We start from the raw sequence: 20,113 nt of genomic DNA, 5'->3' as shown, positions 1-20,113 counted from the left end.
TCATAACGTTGAAATCCCCAAATTTCAGAACCATAGAGCATAATCGGTTGAATTTGTGCATCAAACAATTTAAAATATATTTTCGGGGTTAAAGTTCCAATATTTTGGGAGACTGACATAACGTTAATCAGAGCCTTCTTAGCACGTGATTTCAAATCTGTAACACTCTTTTTAAAGTTCATGGTATGAGAAAACACTAGTCCGAGATAGGTATAGTGGTTAACAACAGATAGAGGTTTGCCATTCAAAAACCATTTTTCTTTAGAGGCCACAGGGCCCCCTCTTCTAAAGATAACTATGTTTGTTTTTTCAAAATTTACAGATAATTTCCATTCATTTGTATAACATTCCAAAATATTCAGTTGGTTTTGTAGACCAACAATAGTATCTGACACTAAAATTACATCATCGGCAAAAAGGAGGATAAAAATTTCGATAATATCTGGAACCATTTGCACACCATGTTTGCCTGAATTAGAAATATCATAATACAGTTCGCTTATAAAGAAGGAGAACAATATAGGACTTAAAATACACCCTTGCCGAACTCCCATGGGGCAGTCAAAAAAATCGGTGACATCATCACCACAACGAACACATGATTTTATATTCAAGTACATAGATTTTAAAATAGTGTACATTTTCCCCTGTAAACCAGATTTTCGTAAGCAGTACCATAATTTAGAACGATCCACAGAGTCAAAGGCTTTCTTAAAATCAACAAATGCTACATAGAGTTTGTTTTTATTACGCGACAGACATTTTTGTATTATCGCATATAATGTAAAGATATGATCAATGGCTGAATATTGTTTTCTAAAAGCCGCCTGGCATTCAGGAATTAAGTTTCTCATATTTGACCAGTTTGAAATTCTTTTGTTTAAAACAGTTGTAAATATTTTCCCAATAACACTCATTAAAGATATGCCTCTGTAATTATCTGGATTGTCTTTAGTCCCTTTTTTATGTATAGGTATAATGACTGAACGAGACCAACTTTCGGGGAACAAACCACTTTCGAATACAGTATTAAAACACTTATGGATGAAGGGCATTAACACGGCTTGAGAACATTTAACCATTTCGATTATAATGTTATCGGGACCAGCTGCTTTTCCGCTCTTTAAACTACTTATAGCATTCTTAATCTCATCAACTGAAATGTGCGTTTCCAAAATCATTTGATCAACAGTGTCAAATTCATTCGAAGGGAAGTTATCATCATCGAATGTGTACCCATCACTTGGAAAAACGGCATCATTAGAAAAAACCCTCATGAAATGCGTCATCCATTCACTTTTTGAAATATTACTTTTTGGATTTGATCTCTTTCTAAATGAACGAATTTGTTTATAGAAAATAGTAGTATTGTTGATAGAATCATTCAATCTGTTCAGTCTTTTATTACACAGGTTAGATTTGAATTTTCTGCATGAAGCTTTGTACATGTTCCTCATTTTACAAAAATAATATCTGTTGCTCTCCGAGGGTCTACACCGAAAACGTCTAAGTGCTTTACGCGCGTCTGGTCATGCAGTTTTACACTCGTCATTTAAGGGTGCTTTATGGTTTTGCTTAAAAGGCTTAATCTTTTTCTTCATACAATCTGCTGAAACTAATATGACATGGACAAACTCATCTAGAGCTCCCTTTAGATCGAACTCGAGCTGTAATAAGAGACGGTCATTGTAAAGTGATAATTTACTTTTCAAATTATCTAGAAATGTTTCGCAGAAGGCGTCATTCCAAACAATCTTTTCTTTATAATCATCAATATGGCTATTGTTATCTGAGCTGTTCATATTGGGAAACTGGCAAGTCAGTTCTAATGGTAAATGGTCGGAGTCTACTCTGTCTCCAATATTTAACGAGTTAATACATTGAAAGAAATCTGGTGAACCAATAAAATAGTCATTGACACTTGATCCATGTTGCCCATGAAACGTATATTCGCCTTGCGAGTCTCCATATACTCTACCGTTCGCTATGAAAAGGTTGAAGGAATAGCATAAGTCTAATAACAAATTACCAAAGTTATTAACAACACTGTCGTGAGAATTTCGATCATCGATAGGATAGATGTCACTATCAGCGCACGCCTGAACAGAAACAAAGAATACACACACCCTGTGCCAGAACATAAATATAGTATACACACTCCAGGGCCTGAAGAGAAATACACAATACACACTCCTGGGCCTGATCACAAATAGAGAATACACACCCTGGGCCTGATCACAAATTTAGCATTCACACTCCTGGGCCTGAACACAAGCATAGAATACACCCTTCAAGGCCTCAGAATCTGTGAGTATGTGCATGTTCCATATAGTTTATGAACATAAATGTAGCATACACACTCCTGGGCCTGAACACAAGCATAGAATACACCCTTTAAGGCCTCAGAATCTGTGAGTATGTGCATGTTCCATATAGTTTATGAACATAAATGTAGCATTCACACTCCTGGGCCTGAACACAAGCATAGAATACACCCTTTAAGGCCTGAACAGAAATACAGAATACACACTCTGCTGTCTGAACACAAATACAGTATACACACTCCCAGGCCTACAGAATATTTCATCAGGCACATGTATCCCGTGCCTGAAGCAATAGAGGCTGTTCCGTTCTGCAGTTTCACCCCACTGCAACAGATAACTTTTTTCACATTTTCAATGATGATAGTTTCTTAACAACTCTTTTGGTGGAGTCCGGAAAGTGTTCAAATATAAGAAAGCTGTTGGGTATTAGTAAATGATAAATATGTACTATTATATTCATGTGGCAATTTTGTACAATGATAAAATTGGCAATTCATCAGTCTGTTCCTGACTTAAACCTAACATCTCCAGCAGTAATAATATAACTATGCTATGAGCAAATAGTACCATGTAAAATCACTTAAAAATACAACCAAAATATCTTTCATGGAATATCTTATTAACTTTTGATAATATGGTATTTTAATTATGGTGTAGTGTTGAAATATACGTGGGCAATTCTGGTGAAAGTCAACAATCAAATGTTGGGAAATTTAAAAGACAACCATCCCCTGAATACATCTAGGAATAGTTTTGTCAAGAAACTCAGAAAGTTTACATAACAGATTAACATTACATTCTGTGGAAGGCATGTTACAGCCACCAACAAGGATAACTCTAGTCAATATATGTGTCAACGGGAAGACTATGCCTGTTTGTAGCAGGTCGACTGACAGAGGAGTCATTTAAGATGTTGAAGCAGAATTCACCACCACAAACTGGACCTGAAAAATATTGTATCTAAAGAATGATTTACAGGCTTGCGACAAAAACTGTGACGTCATGGTGTCAATGAGTGAGTGAGTTTAGTTTTACGCCGCACTCAGCAATATTACAGCTATATGGCGGCGGTCTGTAAATAATCGAGTCTGGACCAGACAATCCAGTGATCAGCAACATGAGCATCGATCTGCGCAATGGGGAACCGATGACACGCGTCAACCAAGTCAGCGAACCTGACCACCCGATCCCGTTAGTCGCCTCTTACGACAAGCTGAGTCGCCTTTTATGGCAAGCATGGGTTGCTGAAGGCCTATTCTACCCCGGGACCTTCTCGGGTCGTCATGGTGTCAGTCTGAGGCAGAGGATGAGTGGGCAGGGTGTTGGAGTGACAAGGGTTTGACAACAATTCATTGATGGACTCATGCTGTTTCTCATTAATTGAAGAATAACTGTTTATTGACAGAACACTTTTGTGCCCTGAAAAGATTTGATGCGGTACAGCATTGCCAGAGGCATATTCCTTAACCTATATATTTCCTTTTTTTTTTAATTTTAGGATGTGTGAGCATGTGCACATTCTAATCATCAATGAAACACAAAAAAGTTGTGACAGGTCAATGAACTTGATTTATGAAAAGTAGTTCCATCAACCAATCATATTTCTTCTCTGCTTAGCTGTCCAATCAACACTGAGAATCACTAAATTGCACACTGTGTAGATATCAAAAAGATATTACACAGGATCTCCTCAGCTGAATGGGGAATAAATAGAGAATACTACACAAGGTCTCATTACATACGAATTATAATATGAAATGAGTGTCCCTCCTATCATATCTCACCTCACTTTTGCTCGCTCAGATATGATATGAGGTTTACGAGTTTCACACAATGCGTATGCAATGAGACTGAGTGTGGCATTTTATTTATTACCCACATTTTACATGCATTAAACTGACAAAATAGCGTATTTTGTTTATTTTTATGGCTTCAAACCGAAACCAGTTTCAGAAAGAATTTGAGGAAGAATGTTGTACTGCTGTACCCTTATTTGCATGACGTCACACTGTACTGACGTTACTACATCTGTCCCCTTGGTAACAATGCATGCTAGTTGTCATCACTTCACACAGCCTCCTACAGTAAACTACTCCATAGCAGAAACACTGCGTTTGCGTTTTTCGACGGATATAATGTCTCATTTCGACTCACAATTAAACAGCGACACAGCAACGTTTGCAATGTTGACATTCCCACAATGCATACAGGCAGTAGAACGAATGAATTCATGTTTGTTGTGAATGGAAACATAGTTCCGTCACAACATGAGAACCATTAGAATCTCAGGTCAAGTTGTCACAGATCAATGCGATACGACACTTGTGTGACCTACGAAATTAGTATGCAACTTCCCATACATTGACCACATGGGTAGTATTACAGAATACAATCTCATGGGTCTGAACACAAATATAGTATTCCTACTCCAGGGCCTGAAGACATATACAGAGTACACACTCCAGGGCCTGAAGACATACACAGAGTACACACTCCAGGGCCTGAAGACATACACAGAGTACACACCCCAGGGCCTGAAGACATACACAGAGTACATACTCCAGGGCCTGAAGACATATACAGAGTACATACTCCAGGGCCTGAAGACATACACAGAGTACACACCCCAGGGCCTGAAGACATACACAGAGTACACACCCCAGGGCCTGAAGACATACACAGAGTACACACCCCAGGGATCCAAACGCAACATACATAAAAAATGCATAATACCCACACAATGGCCTCATTACAAATATAGAATACACGTTTCAGGGCCTGAACACAAATACAGAATACACACTCCAGTGCCTGTACATATTGGCCTTTGACGGTCAATATAAACACAGTTTCTAGTTGACAACAATACACACTCCGGGGCCTGAACACAAATTGACTTTTCACAGGGACAAAGTGTTGTCTACCTTGTAGCTTGGGAAGTGTATGGCATCCAGTGTCTTGTGGAGAGCTGGCCGGACTGAAGCTACAGATGGGTGGTCAGTCTGATGAACTGACAGGTTGAGGAGACCAACCTTGGTGGCTCTGCAACACAGTGAAGAGTGAGTGAGTCAGGCAAAAAACCGGTAGTATGACAGTGTGTGAATGAACGGCACATGGCTTTTTACATTTCTCTCTCATAACTGATCTTGGAGAAAGCTGGGCATTTTACTGCCTGATTAACGGAAAGGGAACAGGCTTTTGATAACTCATTAGCTGCCATATATACACTGGTGCTGAATACCAAGGCAGTTTGGTTCTGTAGATCTGTATATTCAAATGCAAGTAAACATGGTAGCTAAGGGAGATGGATGAGTTATCAATTTTGTTTATGGGTATAAACAATTTATTTTTTATTTTGTTTATTGGTCAATGCTGCACTAAACAATATTCCAGACATATGAGGTTATCTGTTAATAACTAGGTCTGGACCAGGCAATCCAGTGATCAATAGCATAAACACTGATCAACAAAGTTTTCACAAATGACATGTCAGCTATGTGAGCAATTCTCAAAACCCACTCTTGTTGGTCATACCGTAGGGGACCCGTGAAGGTCCCAGGGTAGAATAGGCCTTCAGCAACCCATGCTTGCCATAAAAGGCGTCTATGCTTGTCGTAAGAGGCGACTAACGGGATTGGGTGGTCAGGTTCGCTGACTTGGTTGACACATGTCATCGGTTCCCAGATCGATGCTCATGTTGTTGATCACTTGATTGTCTGGTCCAGACTCGATTATTTACAGACTGCCACCATATAGCTGGAATATTGCTGAGCGCGGCGTAAAACTAAACTCACTCACTCACACCATAAGGTTATGGTTTGGTGTTAGTGTTAAGGCAGTTCTAACCCAGATCTTCATGGGTCAATTGCCTCTTACGACAATTCTAACCCGGATCTTCACAAGTGACACTTGCAAATCTGAATGACTCAATATATTACAGAATCTGACCTATATCATGATATTGGCAACGCAAGATACTGTGCAGGTATATACCAGTTTACCAGTAATATTGCACAGCTCGGCCAACACACCCAGAACTGTTCTTACCCATCTAGGTACACATGCAACAAGTAAGGGAGACAGAGCACACTGAATCTGTCTATCTCTGCAGCCACGCTCCCTTCAAGATGACTGGTCAGTGCCCTGGTGTCAGCCAGATGAGCTGATAAGGACTTCTGGATGTACTGCTGAATCTGGGGAAAAATGGATGAGTGATGGAATGAGAGAAACAATCGGACAGTGCCCGTGTGTTGGCAATAGACAGGGAAAGAAATTTGATGTAAAAATGTGTGGGACTGAATGGGAGAGACAATCAGACAACGCGCTTGTGTTGGCCAATAGACTGGGCAAGAAATCTGATGGAAAAATGGACGTGAGTGAGAGAGACATTTTTTCCCACAGTTGAAGCTATATTTCAGTAATTGTAAAACGAATTGTAATTCAGGATTGTAAAACGATGATGTAAAGCTTGAGGTTAAGAAGTGTGTAAGGTGTTTACCAAAAACTTTTAACAATATTCGAGTCAGACTAAGGCTTCACAATGTGTACCCATGTGGGGAATCAAACCAGGGTCTTTGGCAGGATGAGTGCCACTTTAACTATGCAGCTACTCAGTATGAAGTTAGACAGGTTTCAAGCATATACCAAGGTGATGAAAACAAGCACAGGTACAGTGATGATGATTAATTTATTGCAACATGAAATATTTAACTAGACCAATGTTTAATTTTGAAAACAAAATATCCAGTTGTTAGGCCACTAATGGAGACGTTTTTCCTGAAGATTAGAACAAAAGGGACTGACACCTTATCAGTGGACAAGTTTGTCAACAATAATTATGCTTGACATAGTTGAAAAATCATTTGCCTATATTGATAAATACAGTGCGAAAGTTGTTATCTTTGTCACTGGAAAACTGCAAATTCAACCCATATGGCTATATAATAACTGTAAATCGAGTCTGGACCAGACAATGCAGTGAATCCATCTACACAATAGGAATACAGTGCCATGTCAACCAAGTCAGCAAATCTGACCACCCGATCCTGTTAGTTGCCTCTTACAACAAGCATTGGTTTCTGAAGATCAATTCTAACACAGATCTCCAAGGGAGGGAACCTCTGAAATATAAGTATGAGAATTGTACCACATTCATATTTCCAGGATATGTTTCATACTAGACTTCAGTGTATCATTACAACTCTGGATGATGTTGGATGGGGTGGAAAAACATCAGCTTGACTACGTACCTCGGACTGCTGGGCAGTCAGCCGCGACTGAGCGTTAAGGTTCTGCTTGCTCAAGATTCTAATCAGGTTCTGCTTGGAGTCCTGGAACACATTCACAGTGTGAGTGAATGTTGTTTTACGCCAAACTAAGCAATATTCCAGTTTTATCAAAGCAAATCAGGTACTGATAGAGTTTTTTGTGAAACAGCTGCAATGTTTAATAAGTATTGGGAGCTATGATCCTTTCTCATTCTGAATCTCCAAAGGGAGACAATTCCTCCCTGAATCTGTACAGGAGGACAAACATCAGACACTGGCATCTTTTCAGTTCCTAGATTGTAGAGGGAGACAAGCACTGAGAATAGGCATCTATTCAGTCCGTGGTCTGCCAAAGGAAGTCCCAGATCTGCCACTGAGAAACAAGAGTGAATGGTAAGGGGAAACAAGCACAGAGTCAGTCAGTTAATCTCCACGGACAGCTAAGGGGAGACAAGCACTGTCAATTAACCTCCATGGGCTGCTAAGGGAAGACAAGCATACAGTCAGGCTCCTGACACTGCCAAAAGGTGACAGGCACAGAGTACAGTCATGTGTTCTGCCACAGATCAGTGCTACTCACAGCTATCTGCTGGAAGTCATGTATTTTCTTGTATGCTAGGTGCAACTTCTCCCTGGCTTTCTGTGCACTTTCAATGTTCTCCTGGAGTCTGTCCTTCACGTCCAGGAGGGAGTACAGTGTGGCTCGGGAACGCATCACTTCCAACTTGCCCTCTATAACCTTCCTGTAACAACATCATCAACTCACAGACAGGTTTAAAGGCTGGCATTGTACAAGCAGTACTCAGTAACTGTATGCCCTTACATTACTTTAATCCTGAGAGATTTAAATTGGCGCAGTTCCCATGGGCGATAGTTTGGAATGCACGATGGGTTTACTGAGAAATTCTAAGATCAAAGATCCTGAAAGACTTTAATTGACAGAGAATTAGAAACACAGGGGTTCAAATCACTGTTTGGGCAAAAAAAATTTCAAATAAAAATGCAGATTTTTGCCATAACAAATTGTTTTTACATGTTATGAATAACATAAATTTCAAATTTATAAACAAAATTGGGGAAGACAGAATTTTAAGAAAGTTCCACCAACTACACTATTATACAGAACACACAGTGGGGTCAATTCTGATGTTAAAACATGCTTGAAAACAGTGTAGATGTGTAGGTCATTCTTTTACCTCTCTGTCATCACTGCTTTGAACAAACACTTGGCCTCTCTTTGGGACACAGTGACGTTTTCCGTTATTCCCTGAATGACTCAGAAACAGAAAACAGCTCTCACTGATCAATTTCCAAACAGAACTAATTCCAAAAATCTCCACTTGACTCATCATGTCGCTATGGATGTGTCTGGGCGAGGGCTATGTATCAAACAGAACAGACTGTGTACTCACTGCGCAAGCTGCAGTTCCCCTGGTCGATCACTGAACGTCCTTGTAAGCAGTTTCCCCAGCTTGTCCTGGAGGTTATTGTATTCCTGCTGTAGTTTGAAGGCCTGGTTGAGAGACTTCTCTGTCATCATGTAGTCATGGAGGTGACTCAGCTGACTCTCCTGGGACAGAGTGAGTGAGTGAGTGAGAGTGACAGAGTTAGTGAGAGAGTGAGTGAGTGAGTGAGTGAGTGAGTGAGTGAGTGAGTGAGTGTGTCAGAGTTAGCATGAGCTGTTTGATTGCATCTAAAATCTACCGTCAACGACACTTCAAATGACTAGACCAGACTATCCAGTGCTAATATAATGAACTCTGATCTATACCATTTGGACAAAACATTGTAGATGAATAAAATCAGCAATTCATGTATCTTGTCTAAGTTGCCGCTTATGACAGATTGATTTGTATTTACCTCCGCTGATTTGCAGAAAATTGCAAACACTGAAATAATGGCATGAACATAAATATATGATCTGACATTGCTTCAATAATCAATACTCATACATCATTCACTCATTAATATTACCATGAGCGTTTATTACACAATTTATACTTTGTCAAAGAAATCACTTTTCGTTACAAAGATCCATTAAGATGCATTTTACTAAGACCCATCAAGATGTCTCTTGCAACTGATCAATCAAGTGGCCTATTTAATAGAATCATCAAGTTGTTTCTCAGATACCTGTAGTGGTTTAACACTGACAAATGTACACCTACCTCAAGCAGTTGGTGGACAGACAGCAATAGTGGCTGTGAAGATGACATGTCCTTCAGCTGTCCTACTTTCTCAAACTTGAACCTGCATCAAACAATTACCCTTACAACAGTCAAGGTTTCTCAAGCTAGCTCCCACAATTGAAGGTTATGCATTTCATACAAGAATCAGAAGAATTTAAGGAATCCTAAGGGCATCCCCATATATTTGGTTGATATAATCTCAAATTTCTACCAACTAGCAGTTCATGCCTGCTAACTGTGATATGAGCACATCATTTTTGAGTCAGATGGGCTATATCTTGTATTGGTTTTAATTATATAAACAGATGTCAGACTGCAAAGTTTTCTTTCTGATTGTGATCAGTCAACCTAATTGCCTCTGTTTTCACATGATCCGATTGGTCTGAGATAATGAATGATGAAAGTTTGATATTCTTAGGGAAACAAATAAGGGACCACAAACCAGCACAAGTTTTCCTTTATTTTTTTCAAGATTTCTTCACACAAGGCAACACAAAACTTACGAAGAAACCTGGAAGAAAATATAGGAAAACTTGTGCTCTCATGTACACTTATTTGTTTCCCAAAGTCCATATGATACATTGTATCCTTTGACCAAGAAAATCAGTTTGTAGTCCCAAAATAACGACTCTTCCTTCACTGCCATCTTGCAATTTCATGACAGGGATTGGTTATTTCATAGCAGAATCACCAGGGATGACAGGGATGACAGGGATCGCTAACTTCATGACAGAGATCGCTAATTTTATAACAGAGATCATTATTTTCATGACAGGGACTCTGTGGCAGAGATGACAACCCTATTTTGGGTCCAAGTGTAATACTGGGGGTAATAAATGTAATTTGGCTCTAAAAAGTGTAGTACTTGTCTGTCAGCTGCTTCAACATGGTACACGTGTCCAAAAAAGGCAGATTCTGCACAGAAATACATGTGACCAATTGTTATGAAGCTCCAAAAGTTGTGGGTCATGTGACATAAAATACTGTAATTCCTTACATGTTAATTGGAATGAGCGCTATGCTCAGACTAAGCAATTTCTATTGGTGCAAGGCCATTTCTGAAGCCCAGCACTGGTGTTACAAAACACTTCCTAATGAAAATGCATCCAGTTTATTGATTTTCATAAAAAGTAAAAAAGTGTAATTTTCACAAAGAGTAATGGCATAATAATAAGAGAGTGTTCCCGGTGGTTTTGAAAATTCCAGCTGAACCAGTTTTCATCTGCAGAGAAAGTAATCAGTATTCATAACGAAAAACTGTCAATAAATGTGTTGCAGGGTGTGCCGTGTTTTGCTGGTTGTTTGAGAATATGTTCATTAGACCAACATTAAATACAATTATCGATTCAATGCCAAACTGAGGCAATCAGAAAATGAGCGGTCCAACTACATTCAATAAATGTGTTCAGAATATCATTAAATAAATTGAATAAACTGATAAATAAAATCAACAAGTGCATTCATAAATTTATGTGTCAAACGTACATATAAATTACTCTGTCCATCCTTTTGTGTGATCGTGTAATGTAAGTCTGGTCACTGACAAGTGACTTGTCATCTTTCGCTACCTCCATCTTGACGCTGAGACGTTTAATGAAGTAAACATGCATGTAGTATAGTTGTCACAGGTTGCAGCACGATACGTCTAATAGATTCCATAATTTACACATTGATAGCAATTTCTTGCTTAATGCCTTCAAAATACCATTATTTTACCCAAAATGTTCGTCAAAATCTAAAAGTTTTCGGTTACAAAGACAACACTACTGTAATATGATTGGCTGCCTTGGGTCACATGTCTGATTTTGGCCAATCACAATCCCTATAGTAGACTGTGCCGAAAACGCATCATTTGAAACCAATTTTTATCCAATAAAATCACTTCTTACAACTGTGAAAATACTCTTGGCAAGGGTACAGTGACATAATTGATAATCATAGTTTTCGAACGAAACCTGCCATCAAGCAAATTGCCTCACATGTTATTCATACGAAGCTTATAAAACGGAGGTATTTTCCACTATTGTGTCATGTTCGCGATTGGAAAGCTTCTGACAACAGAAAATGGGCGACAATATACACTACTTAAGATATCTTTTTATGATAATTTTCTGAGTACGTAAATATGATAAAATAAAAGAAAAGGCACGGGGCTGTTATGACATGTCACAATTGGAAAAAACATCGCCATATTTTTTTCAAACCCTTAACCACTGGATTAGATGTTGGACTTTTATGTTGCATCCCATCTGTTCACGAAAAGAACCCTGTCAGTATACGCTGTTCCTTTTTACTACTGGAAGTCACTTTTCCACTACACATGCAATGATTACCATGTGCTACGACTATAAATAGATAACGGGGCGTGGCAGTGTGCAACTGTCTGAATCAGCCAATCAATAGCATGGCTTGACCTGCATATGCACAATGAGCTAAAGTCTATATCTAGATGTGCCAAGACATTGTTCTTAACTGCAATTATATTACATTTACTGATAAAAGGCAACTCAATGCAATGAAAAATTTACTGGCAGCAGCTACCGACGACAGTTGAAAATACAGGATCATCCCAATTTTTACCAGTAAAAATCCAGTAATTACTGGAGAAAGGGAACACTGAATTTAATGGTCAAAATCCTCATAATTACGCCCAATGCATAAGGGTTGGCATCTCTGCTATTAGTAGATCATCAAATGACCACCACTGTCAGAATGTGTATCTTACACGCCATAGTGACAGTGTCTAGTTAAGCTGCTTCCCCATGAAACCTGGAGAGTGAGCTGGGGTACATGGTGACCTGACCCTGTCTCAACAGCAGGAGCTACTCACCTGAGTTTCTCTGCATCCTGCTTGATGTTGATGGCAAGGGTCTTCTCTCGCAGGGCAAGGGCAGATAAGTTGGTGTTTGTCACCAGACTGCTCACCAACTGACTAACGTTCAAGTCTGACAGAGTTGTCTCCACCTGAGTCCACAACCCTTGCTTCTTCTCATTACTGAAAATCAAGTTTGTTTTTGTTTTTGTTTGTTTGCTGTCAAACAAAGCAGTCTGCAAAATTCCAACAATGAAATAGTAAACATTCCAGTCTGGACCAGACATTTCAGTGATCAACATCATGAGCATCGATCTACGTAGTTGGGAAACAGAAACTCCTGACGTGTCAACCAAGTGCAAGTCTGACCAACTGATTCTGATAGTCACCTCTTACGAGAAGCATGGGTTGCTGAAGATCAGTTCTAACTCGGATCTTCACAGGTGCCTATACATACATATTGAGCCTGGCCCTTTTGGAAACAAATATATCAGATAAAGACAGTGAACACTTACAAGGCTCTCTTGTCCCCAGCAAAACTCCCCTGGAGTGTCTCATGTAGGAAGGCACCGATGCTGTCACAGGTCTCTCGGACTTGCCGCTGAAGGAGTCACACACAGAAAGAGATATGAACTAGTGCCAAGAATTTTCATAATAATTCACTGAACCACACAGACTGATTGTTACAAATCAGGCGTGCACTAACCTGCTCCAAGGTTAATTATCATTGCTACTACTGTTAATGAAAACCCATGATAAAAAGTAGCTTAAAACCATACTCACTCACTCATACATCCTAAATGGGCATCTAACGCCATGGTTTGGTGTGAATCGAGGATTGAAACAAGGCTGCTTACTCTCCCCTGTGCTTTTTAACTTTTTCATTAATGACCTCCTCAATTTGCTAAATGACAGTGATATCGGCGTTGACATAAATAATGCCAAGATAGCCTCACTAGCATATGCTGATGACTTAGCACTCCTGGCGGAAAATGAAAATGACCTTAATGTGTTATTAGATATTCTTCATACCTGGTGTTTGGAAAATAAACTTAACATTAACAGTGAAAAGTCAAAAATTGTACATTTTAGGAACCCGTCCCAACACAGGACGAAGTTTGTCTTTAATATTGGGCCAGAAATATTAGAAGTTGTCAACCGTTATACCTACCTTGGACTCCTTTTACCTGAAAATTTAGATTTTAAGGCAATGGCAGGTACAGCAGCCAAATCTGCTAGCAGAGCACTCGGCTTACTTATATCAAGGTTTAAGTTATTGGGGGGTATGCACTATGATACATATACCAAACTGTATGACAGTATGGTATGGTCTGTTCTTGATTATGGCTCCGCCATATGGGGTACCTATGATGTTTCTGCTGTTAACGCTGTACAGAATAGAGCCATTAAATTTTTCCTTGGCTTGGGAAAGTTTGCCCCTAATGTAGCCATCAACGGGGATATGGGTTGGATACCACCCAGTGTTAGACAATGGACAAGTGTTGCTAGGCAATGGATTCGTTTTAACCTTTAGCCTGCTGAATTAATTTCAGCATAAGGCGCTAATAAGAGGGTGGCTGATTTCAAACACTCAGTGCGTCACTAAATAAGGGACAACTCAAAAAATATTCAGCTCATTAATACTACATACAAAAATAAACATTATTATCAAAAAATATCCAGATAATTTCAAACGTACAGATATTAATTACAAGACAAACATAAATAGAGTAAATTTTCCTGAATTTACCTGAATTACTCGATTGGTAGCCGGATGCGTTTTATACTAGGAACCGTATAAATTGTCCAATTATCGCAAACCGATTTCAATATTCTTACTACTGATATTTCATAAGTATCTGACTTTAATTTCGTATATTTGTATCGGCAAATATCCGCGCGACGACAAATTAAAAAATAATTCTGAAAAAAAATAATCGAAAACGTTCGTCGTAAACAAATAATATTTTCGATGTCATGACAGGTCTTACTGAAATGGCACTATTACGTTTATTTAAACGTGTCATGTAATGAAAATAGCAGAATAACATACATGATTCATAAGCATTCATGAGTGCAAATATCAAGTGTTATGGTTCATTAATTTTTGCACAAACCCACAAAAAGACGGTGTTAAATCGTGTTACGCATACGAAAAAACAAACATGGCGCGCTTCGTCGAACTCCTACATAAAATATAGCTTTTTTGGTCAGAAGAAAGATTACAGAACTCTTCTGTGTAAGACCTGGTGAAAGAGGGAGAATTTCTCATTCTACAAGTGTTCCATGTATCATTTTCCGTTTAGTATGACGAAAGACGGGCGAAAATTAAGATCGTGAAATCTAACTTGTTTTCTAGTAAGTGCAAAGGTCACCGGATGTGATGTCACAGACGGGGATTGCTTGATGAAATTCATTCGCTATTGAATATGAACAGAAAAGTTGGAGATTTTCGCCTGAATTTAGCACAAATAACTGTTTAAAGTGATTAATCAGAGCTCATAGAATTTTCTTGGTGTATTTTTTACTATATAATTCGCACATAGCCGAACCAGTTTGACCTTGTATGCTCCCGTGACCCGGAAACAGTAGTCGATCAACACTGCAGATGCAAGTTTTTCAGTATCTTTTATTTGAATTTTTGTTCATATTAGGCACATTACTTTATTGTCCACTGAATATAAAGATAGCAAAGATATAATTGTGATGCATGTTGATCTCAGCTTATTCTTTTTTTCACATGGTCCAACAGAAACGTGTACAAAGATCATTCTCAACAACAGGTGCGCGGATATGGGCGTGGCATTTGTGTTTCAAAATAACATTCATGCTTTTCTTTTTATGACGATGTAGTGTAGTAAGAACTGCAGTATACATGTTTTATAAACAAAAATATATTTTCAGTTATAGTTTCACATGAAATCGGAGATGATTTGATAAAAATTGCGTTCATATTACATGATTGGGAAAATTATATGTCTCACTTTAGAACAAGTTGAATTACATTCATAATTTTATGCAATGAATTAACGTTCTTGATGAATAATTACGACAGATTTGTCAATGCTTTATGTTTCATAATTGGTTACAACTTTAAATCTTTTCATATACTTTAATATGTTAAATGATATTAATAATATGACAATTATTTTTCTCTCTCAAATAGACAAAGGCAAAGACACTTAAAATCTGTCAATGCATTAGCAACGTGTAAATAACCAAATTTTAATTAATGTCTTTCAGTAATGTGGAAAGCTGACAGTTTTGCACAATTTTTTATTACAACTACATGTATGCCATAAAATATATGGATAGATGTTACAAATTATTTTGTGTATTTTATTTCTTCATAATATCGTGCCAAAATGTACATCAAATACAAATGGGTGATGAGTTATTTTTGTTTTCAGCAGTACCACTTTGTTTGCTGAATTATTTTGAATCGCACATGACAAATAATGTCATTTATGTTGTTGAAGTAACAGTACATGTAAATTTATCGGAAAATGTTATCATTTGATAAAAAAGAAACCATATACATATAAGAAGTTACATTGTCTCTGGTGAAAGTAAACATGCTTCATATTCTGTAAATATATATTATTCTACCTTATTGTCTTTTCCTGGGTTTAGGAGCAATGTCACAATATGAAATGGGTCTAATGAACTTTCAAGGATTGTTTCTGTTTGCTGAAGTGTCTGATGATGATATGCTCCAATTATTTAGTGTTCAATAGCCTAAACCGTCATGAAACAAGAAACATGAAGAACAGTCTTCCTTGAATAACAAAATGCCAAGGACTGAGCAGTCTTCCGTTAAAGATCTGGAAGCATTTGATATATATGTCTTTGCCATATACACATGGCAATTAAAAAAATTCCAAATTGAAATCTTAAAGAATAGCTCCAAACTGGACAACAAAAACCACTCACTGCAGAGCTCAGTATTAGGAAAAAAGAAATTTACTTGCCACCACATGATTACCTTGATGCCAAAGACTAACATAGGTTGCACCTCCTACTCAACACTTAATTATCTGTCACTTGTAGTTTTGATATTCCATATTAAAAACATCACTACAACAAAATTATTCTAGGTCTGGTATGATAATTTCATATTACTTCATGAAATTTCATCACAAGAAAAAAATGAGTCTGTCTTTCGATCACTGTCAGTGTAATCACTGCTCCAAGAGTTTGGATCATCAGTCTGTTTCCCAGATGAAGTCTGTTTTAACAGTAAAATATGAACATACGACAGTGTGCAAGTAGGTAAAAAGTATGGCCATAAACATGAGGTACATTTTGCAGTTCAGATTGCACTAGTGCAATATCTAAAAGCTGTATGGAACCACGGACTGAGCCACATGACATGATTTTTTTAATACAAATATGCACACACGTCAAACAATTTGATCTCAAACATTACCTGCATTATACTAGGTAGAATTAACTCCGAAAGCTCTGCTGTTTGGAGTAACAAAATAATTTCAATTTTGCTCCAAATTCGTGAACAAAAGATGTGATGTTTAGCTGTTTTAATGTCTAAAATAAATACTGATTCACAAAGACGATGACAGTTGTTTTCTAAGCAGTAATTAATTTTTATGAAATACATTTACTGTACGTTACATTCTCACACTAGCTCTGGTTTCGTTCGTTTCTGCAAAAGGAAAAATGATTTTTTTTTCATGAGATCTTCAATCAACAAAATTGTACTTCTTGTAACGATATACACAGAAGAATATTCTGTTATTGTTACGACACACTGACAATTTATATGTCTCCCCGTGTCAGAACATTCTTTGAAAAAAATAGACCGCGAAAATCATCGACTTCGGATTTGCTAAACTAAAGATCAACACATCGACGGCTAACTTCAGGAGAAATACTACAACACAAGCAACAAATGACAACTGCTATTGAACACAACTAATAGTAAATGACTGAGGATGACTGAAAGGTAATTCTGGTGTATAGTATGGATCTTACGGGAATTTGAATCAGTTTAGAAAATGTATCAATGGTCGTTTTCCAACTCGTTCACATTTTACTTCCACGAGTGCCATGCCGTGTACGTGCTTCCGGTTTCATCAAGGGTGGGTACAATTACAAATTTTGTGATATTGTTTCATGATCTGCATTATATAGGTATTGAGTCGTTTTCTTTCAATGTATATGTGTTCAGATTCTGCTTTTGAACGCATATTTTCAAACATCCTTCGTATCTTGTCACTTAGAAAGACCGCGAGTTTGGCCACGCCCTTTCGGGTCACCAACGGCTGTCAACTTTGTGAATGTTGGAAGGTTTATCAAACCAAATCAAAATAAAATCGCTAAATCTGGTAATTTATGTGCAGAGGCAATAACATTTACCTATTCACACCGTGTAATTAATTCCAGATAAAATAATTGGATATGTCAAAAGGATGGCACATTTTCTTCGGCATCACGATACATGTGGAGTTGTTTGTTTACCGCCGTTGCCATGATCGTTTCTGTTCGTCCAATCGATGATATAACATTGAGATTGGTTTTGTTTATATTTATTTGAGCCGAAAGTTACTAATTTTTAGAAAATGGGAAACTTATGAGCTTTCTCTTAGTCAAGGAACAAAAAATATCGACTAAACTATCAAAAAATATTTCATTATGAAGAAAATATTAGACTGGGTACCACACGGCGTGGTGCGCTGGAAGTCAACAATGGCCGTTATTTTCGACTGCGTGCCGAGAAATTCGGCGATCTCATTTTTAATTCGCGGGCGTTTCGTTTTAAGGTATATAAACGTATTGAACATTACATATTTAAAAAGGTGAGAATTAGTACATTCCATACATAATTCATATGACACGTAAATCCGACTCGTTGAATAATTATTGCAAGTTTTATTTGGAGATGTCATTATCCTGCACTCCTGTCGAATGGGTTCGACGATAGCATTGAGAGGATTAAATACATGCCTGACAGAATTAACAGCTTTGTTTTTAAGTGGGCTGAAGTTAAAGCGGGAATGAGTATTAGAAATTGGAATTTTAGACTTAGATTTAGCTCAGTGACCTTGATATGGGGTATGTTTTAAATCCATCCTATAGCCCAAGTAAAAACCTGATTTGTACAGAAGTAAAAACTAAATGTATGGAAGAGTATATTTTAAATTGGAAATATCGGTTAAATCTCGAAGAAGGCCGAAGGGGTTTAAACAAGCTAAGAACATACAGGCTTTTTAAACATGACTTTTACCCTGAACCCTTTGTTACCTGTAATATGCCTAGGAGTTACCGATCAGCTATGGCCAAATTTAGGTGTGGTGTAGCCCCAATAAGAATGGAAACTGGGCGATATGAAAACCTACCTGTTACAGATAGGAAATGTTTCAATTGTGCCGATCGTGTCGAAGATGAGTTTCATGTACTGTTTCACTGTGATGTATATAAGGATATTAGAGAAAAACTTTTCTCGTTTTGCTATTACCGTGATGAGGACTTTTATGATTTAACAAATACTGCAAAAATGCTGATATGTCAAAGTGCCGATATTTTTTATTATTTTGCCAAAACCTGCTTTTTAATATTACAGAGAAGGAAACGTCTTTTATACTCATAATGTTTTACCAGTTGTATGTTTTTACTACATCTTATATATGCTTATAGGTTTTACGATTTGAAACGACTATTGTCTCTCATAACTCACATTGAGTGGTTCTGTACTTTTACATATGTTTTATATCTGTTGTATATCATGCTGTACAGAAGTGAGACACAAATAAACCATTGTCTGTCTGTCTGTCTGTCTGTCCTAAAGGAGTTGACATCAGCAAGATGAGCCAATATGATCCAGTCCCAGGTCAGCAATCAATAATATGTTAGAAATTAGATAAAACTTGAAGTTACATCCCACGGATGCAACCCTCATGGAGAACTGATGTTACTTAGAGTTTTTGAATTAAAAAAGGAAAGGGTCTCTGAGGCGAAGAGTGTCCATTGAAAATGCTGCGTTGCTCCAAGTCAGAACTCAAACAACCATGAATGGTTATGCTTAAGGACTGGTGACAAAGTAACAATATTCCGAAGATGTGATGCCTTAGTGAGTGAGTGAGTGAATGAATATGGTTTTACGTTGCTATTTGCTACATACTTGCAATACCATGGCAGGGGACACTAGAAATGGGTTTCACATATTGCACCTATCCTGAGAATCCTCAAAACCAGGTGTTTGATGTGACGATGAACCATGAGGCTAGCTCACCGCCCCCTAAGTGTGTAATGGGCATACTTCAATACAGATGTTGTGTAAACCTGTCTATTGACAAAGACTTGCTGAAAACGCCCAAACAATCAGTTTATTACTATTACCCTGAGTACCCCAAGCTGGCAGTTAAGACACTAGAAGGTCATAATCACACATCCCACTAGTCAACTCTTACAACAAGTATAGTAGGCTTTTGTGGCAAGCATGGGTTGTTGAAGACAACAGGGTTAAAAACCCTGATATTTTCAAATCAATCATTTCACAAAATG

At 37.9% G+C, this 20,113-nt stretch overlaps 1 protein-coding gene across 1 annotated transcript in view; it reads right to left on the bottom strand.

Annotated features, from left to right (window-relative positions):
• LOC137290867 (uncharacterized) overlaps window positions 1–20,113 on the bottom strand; it is a 34,737-nt gene that overhangs the window by 4,468 nt on the left and 10,156 nt on the right. The window contains exons 8-15 of the mRNA XM_067822032.1: window positions 13,108–13,193; window positions 12,611–12,775; window positions 9,760–9,841; window positions 9,004–9,161; window positions 8,172–8,334; window positions 7,574–7,654; window positions 6,372–6,517; window positions 5,249–5,366 (exon numbers count right to left, since the gene is read on the bottom strand). Of these exons, the coding sequence (XP_067678133.1) occupies window positions 5,249–5,366; window positions 6,372–6,517; window positions 7,574–7,654; window positions 8,172–8,334; window positions 9,004–9,161; window positions 9,760–9,841; window positions 12,611–12,775; window positions 13,108–13,193 (999 nt within the window). The remainder of the gene's footprint in view (window positions 1–5,248; window positions 5,367–6,371; window positions 6,518–7,573; window positions 7,655–8,171; window positions 8,335–9,003; window positions 9,162–9,759; window positions 9,842–12,610; window positions 12,776–13,107; window positions 13,194–20,113) is intronic.

Source organism: Haliotis asinina, chromosome 1 (genome assembly GCF_037392515.1).
Source record: "Haliotis asinina isolate JCU_RB_2024 chromosome 1, JCU_Hal_asi_v2, whole genome shotgun sequence".
In the NCBI taxonomy this organism is placed as follows: domain Eukaryota; kingdom Metazoa; phylum Mollusca; class Gastropoda; order Lepetellida; family Haliotidae; genus Haliotis; species Haliotis asinina.
The sequence above is the reverse complement of the archived record's forward strand: the minus strand, read 5'-3'. Positions and strand labels throughout refer to the sequence as shown.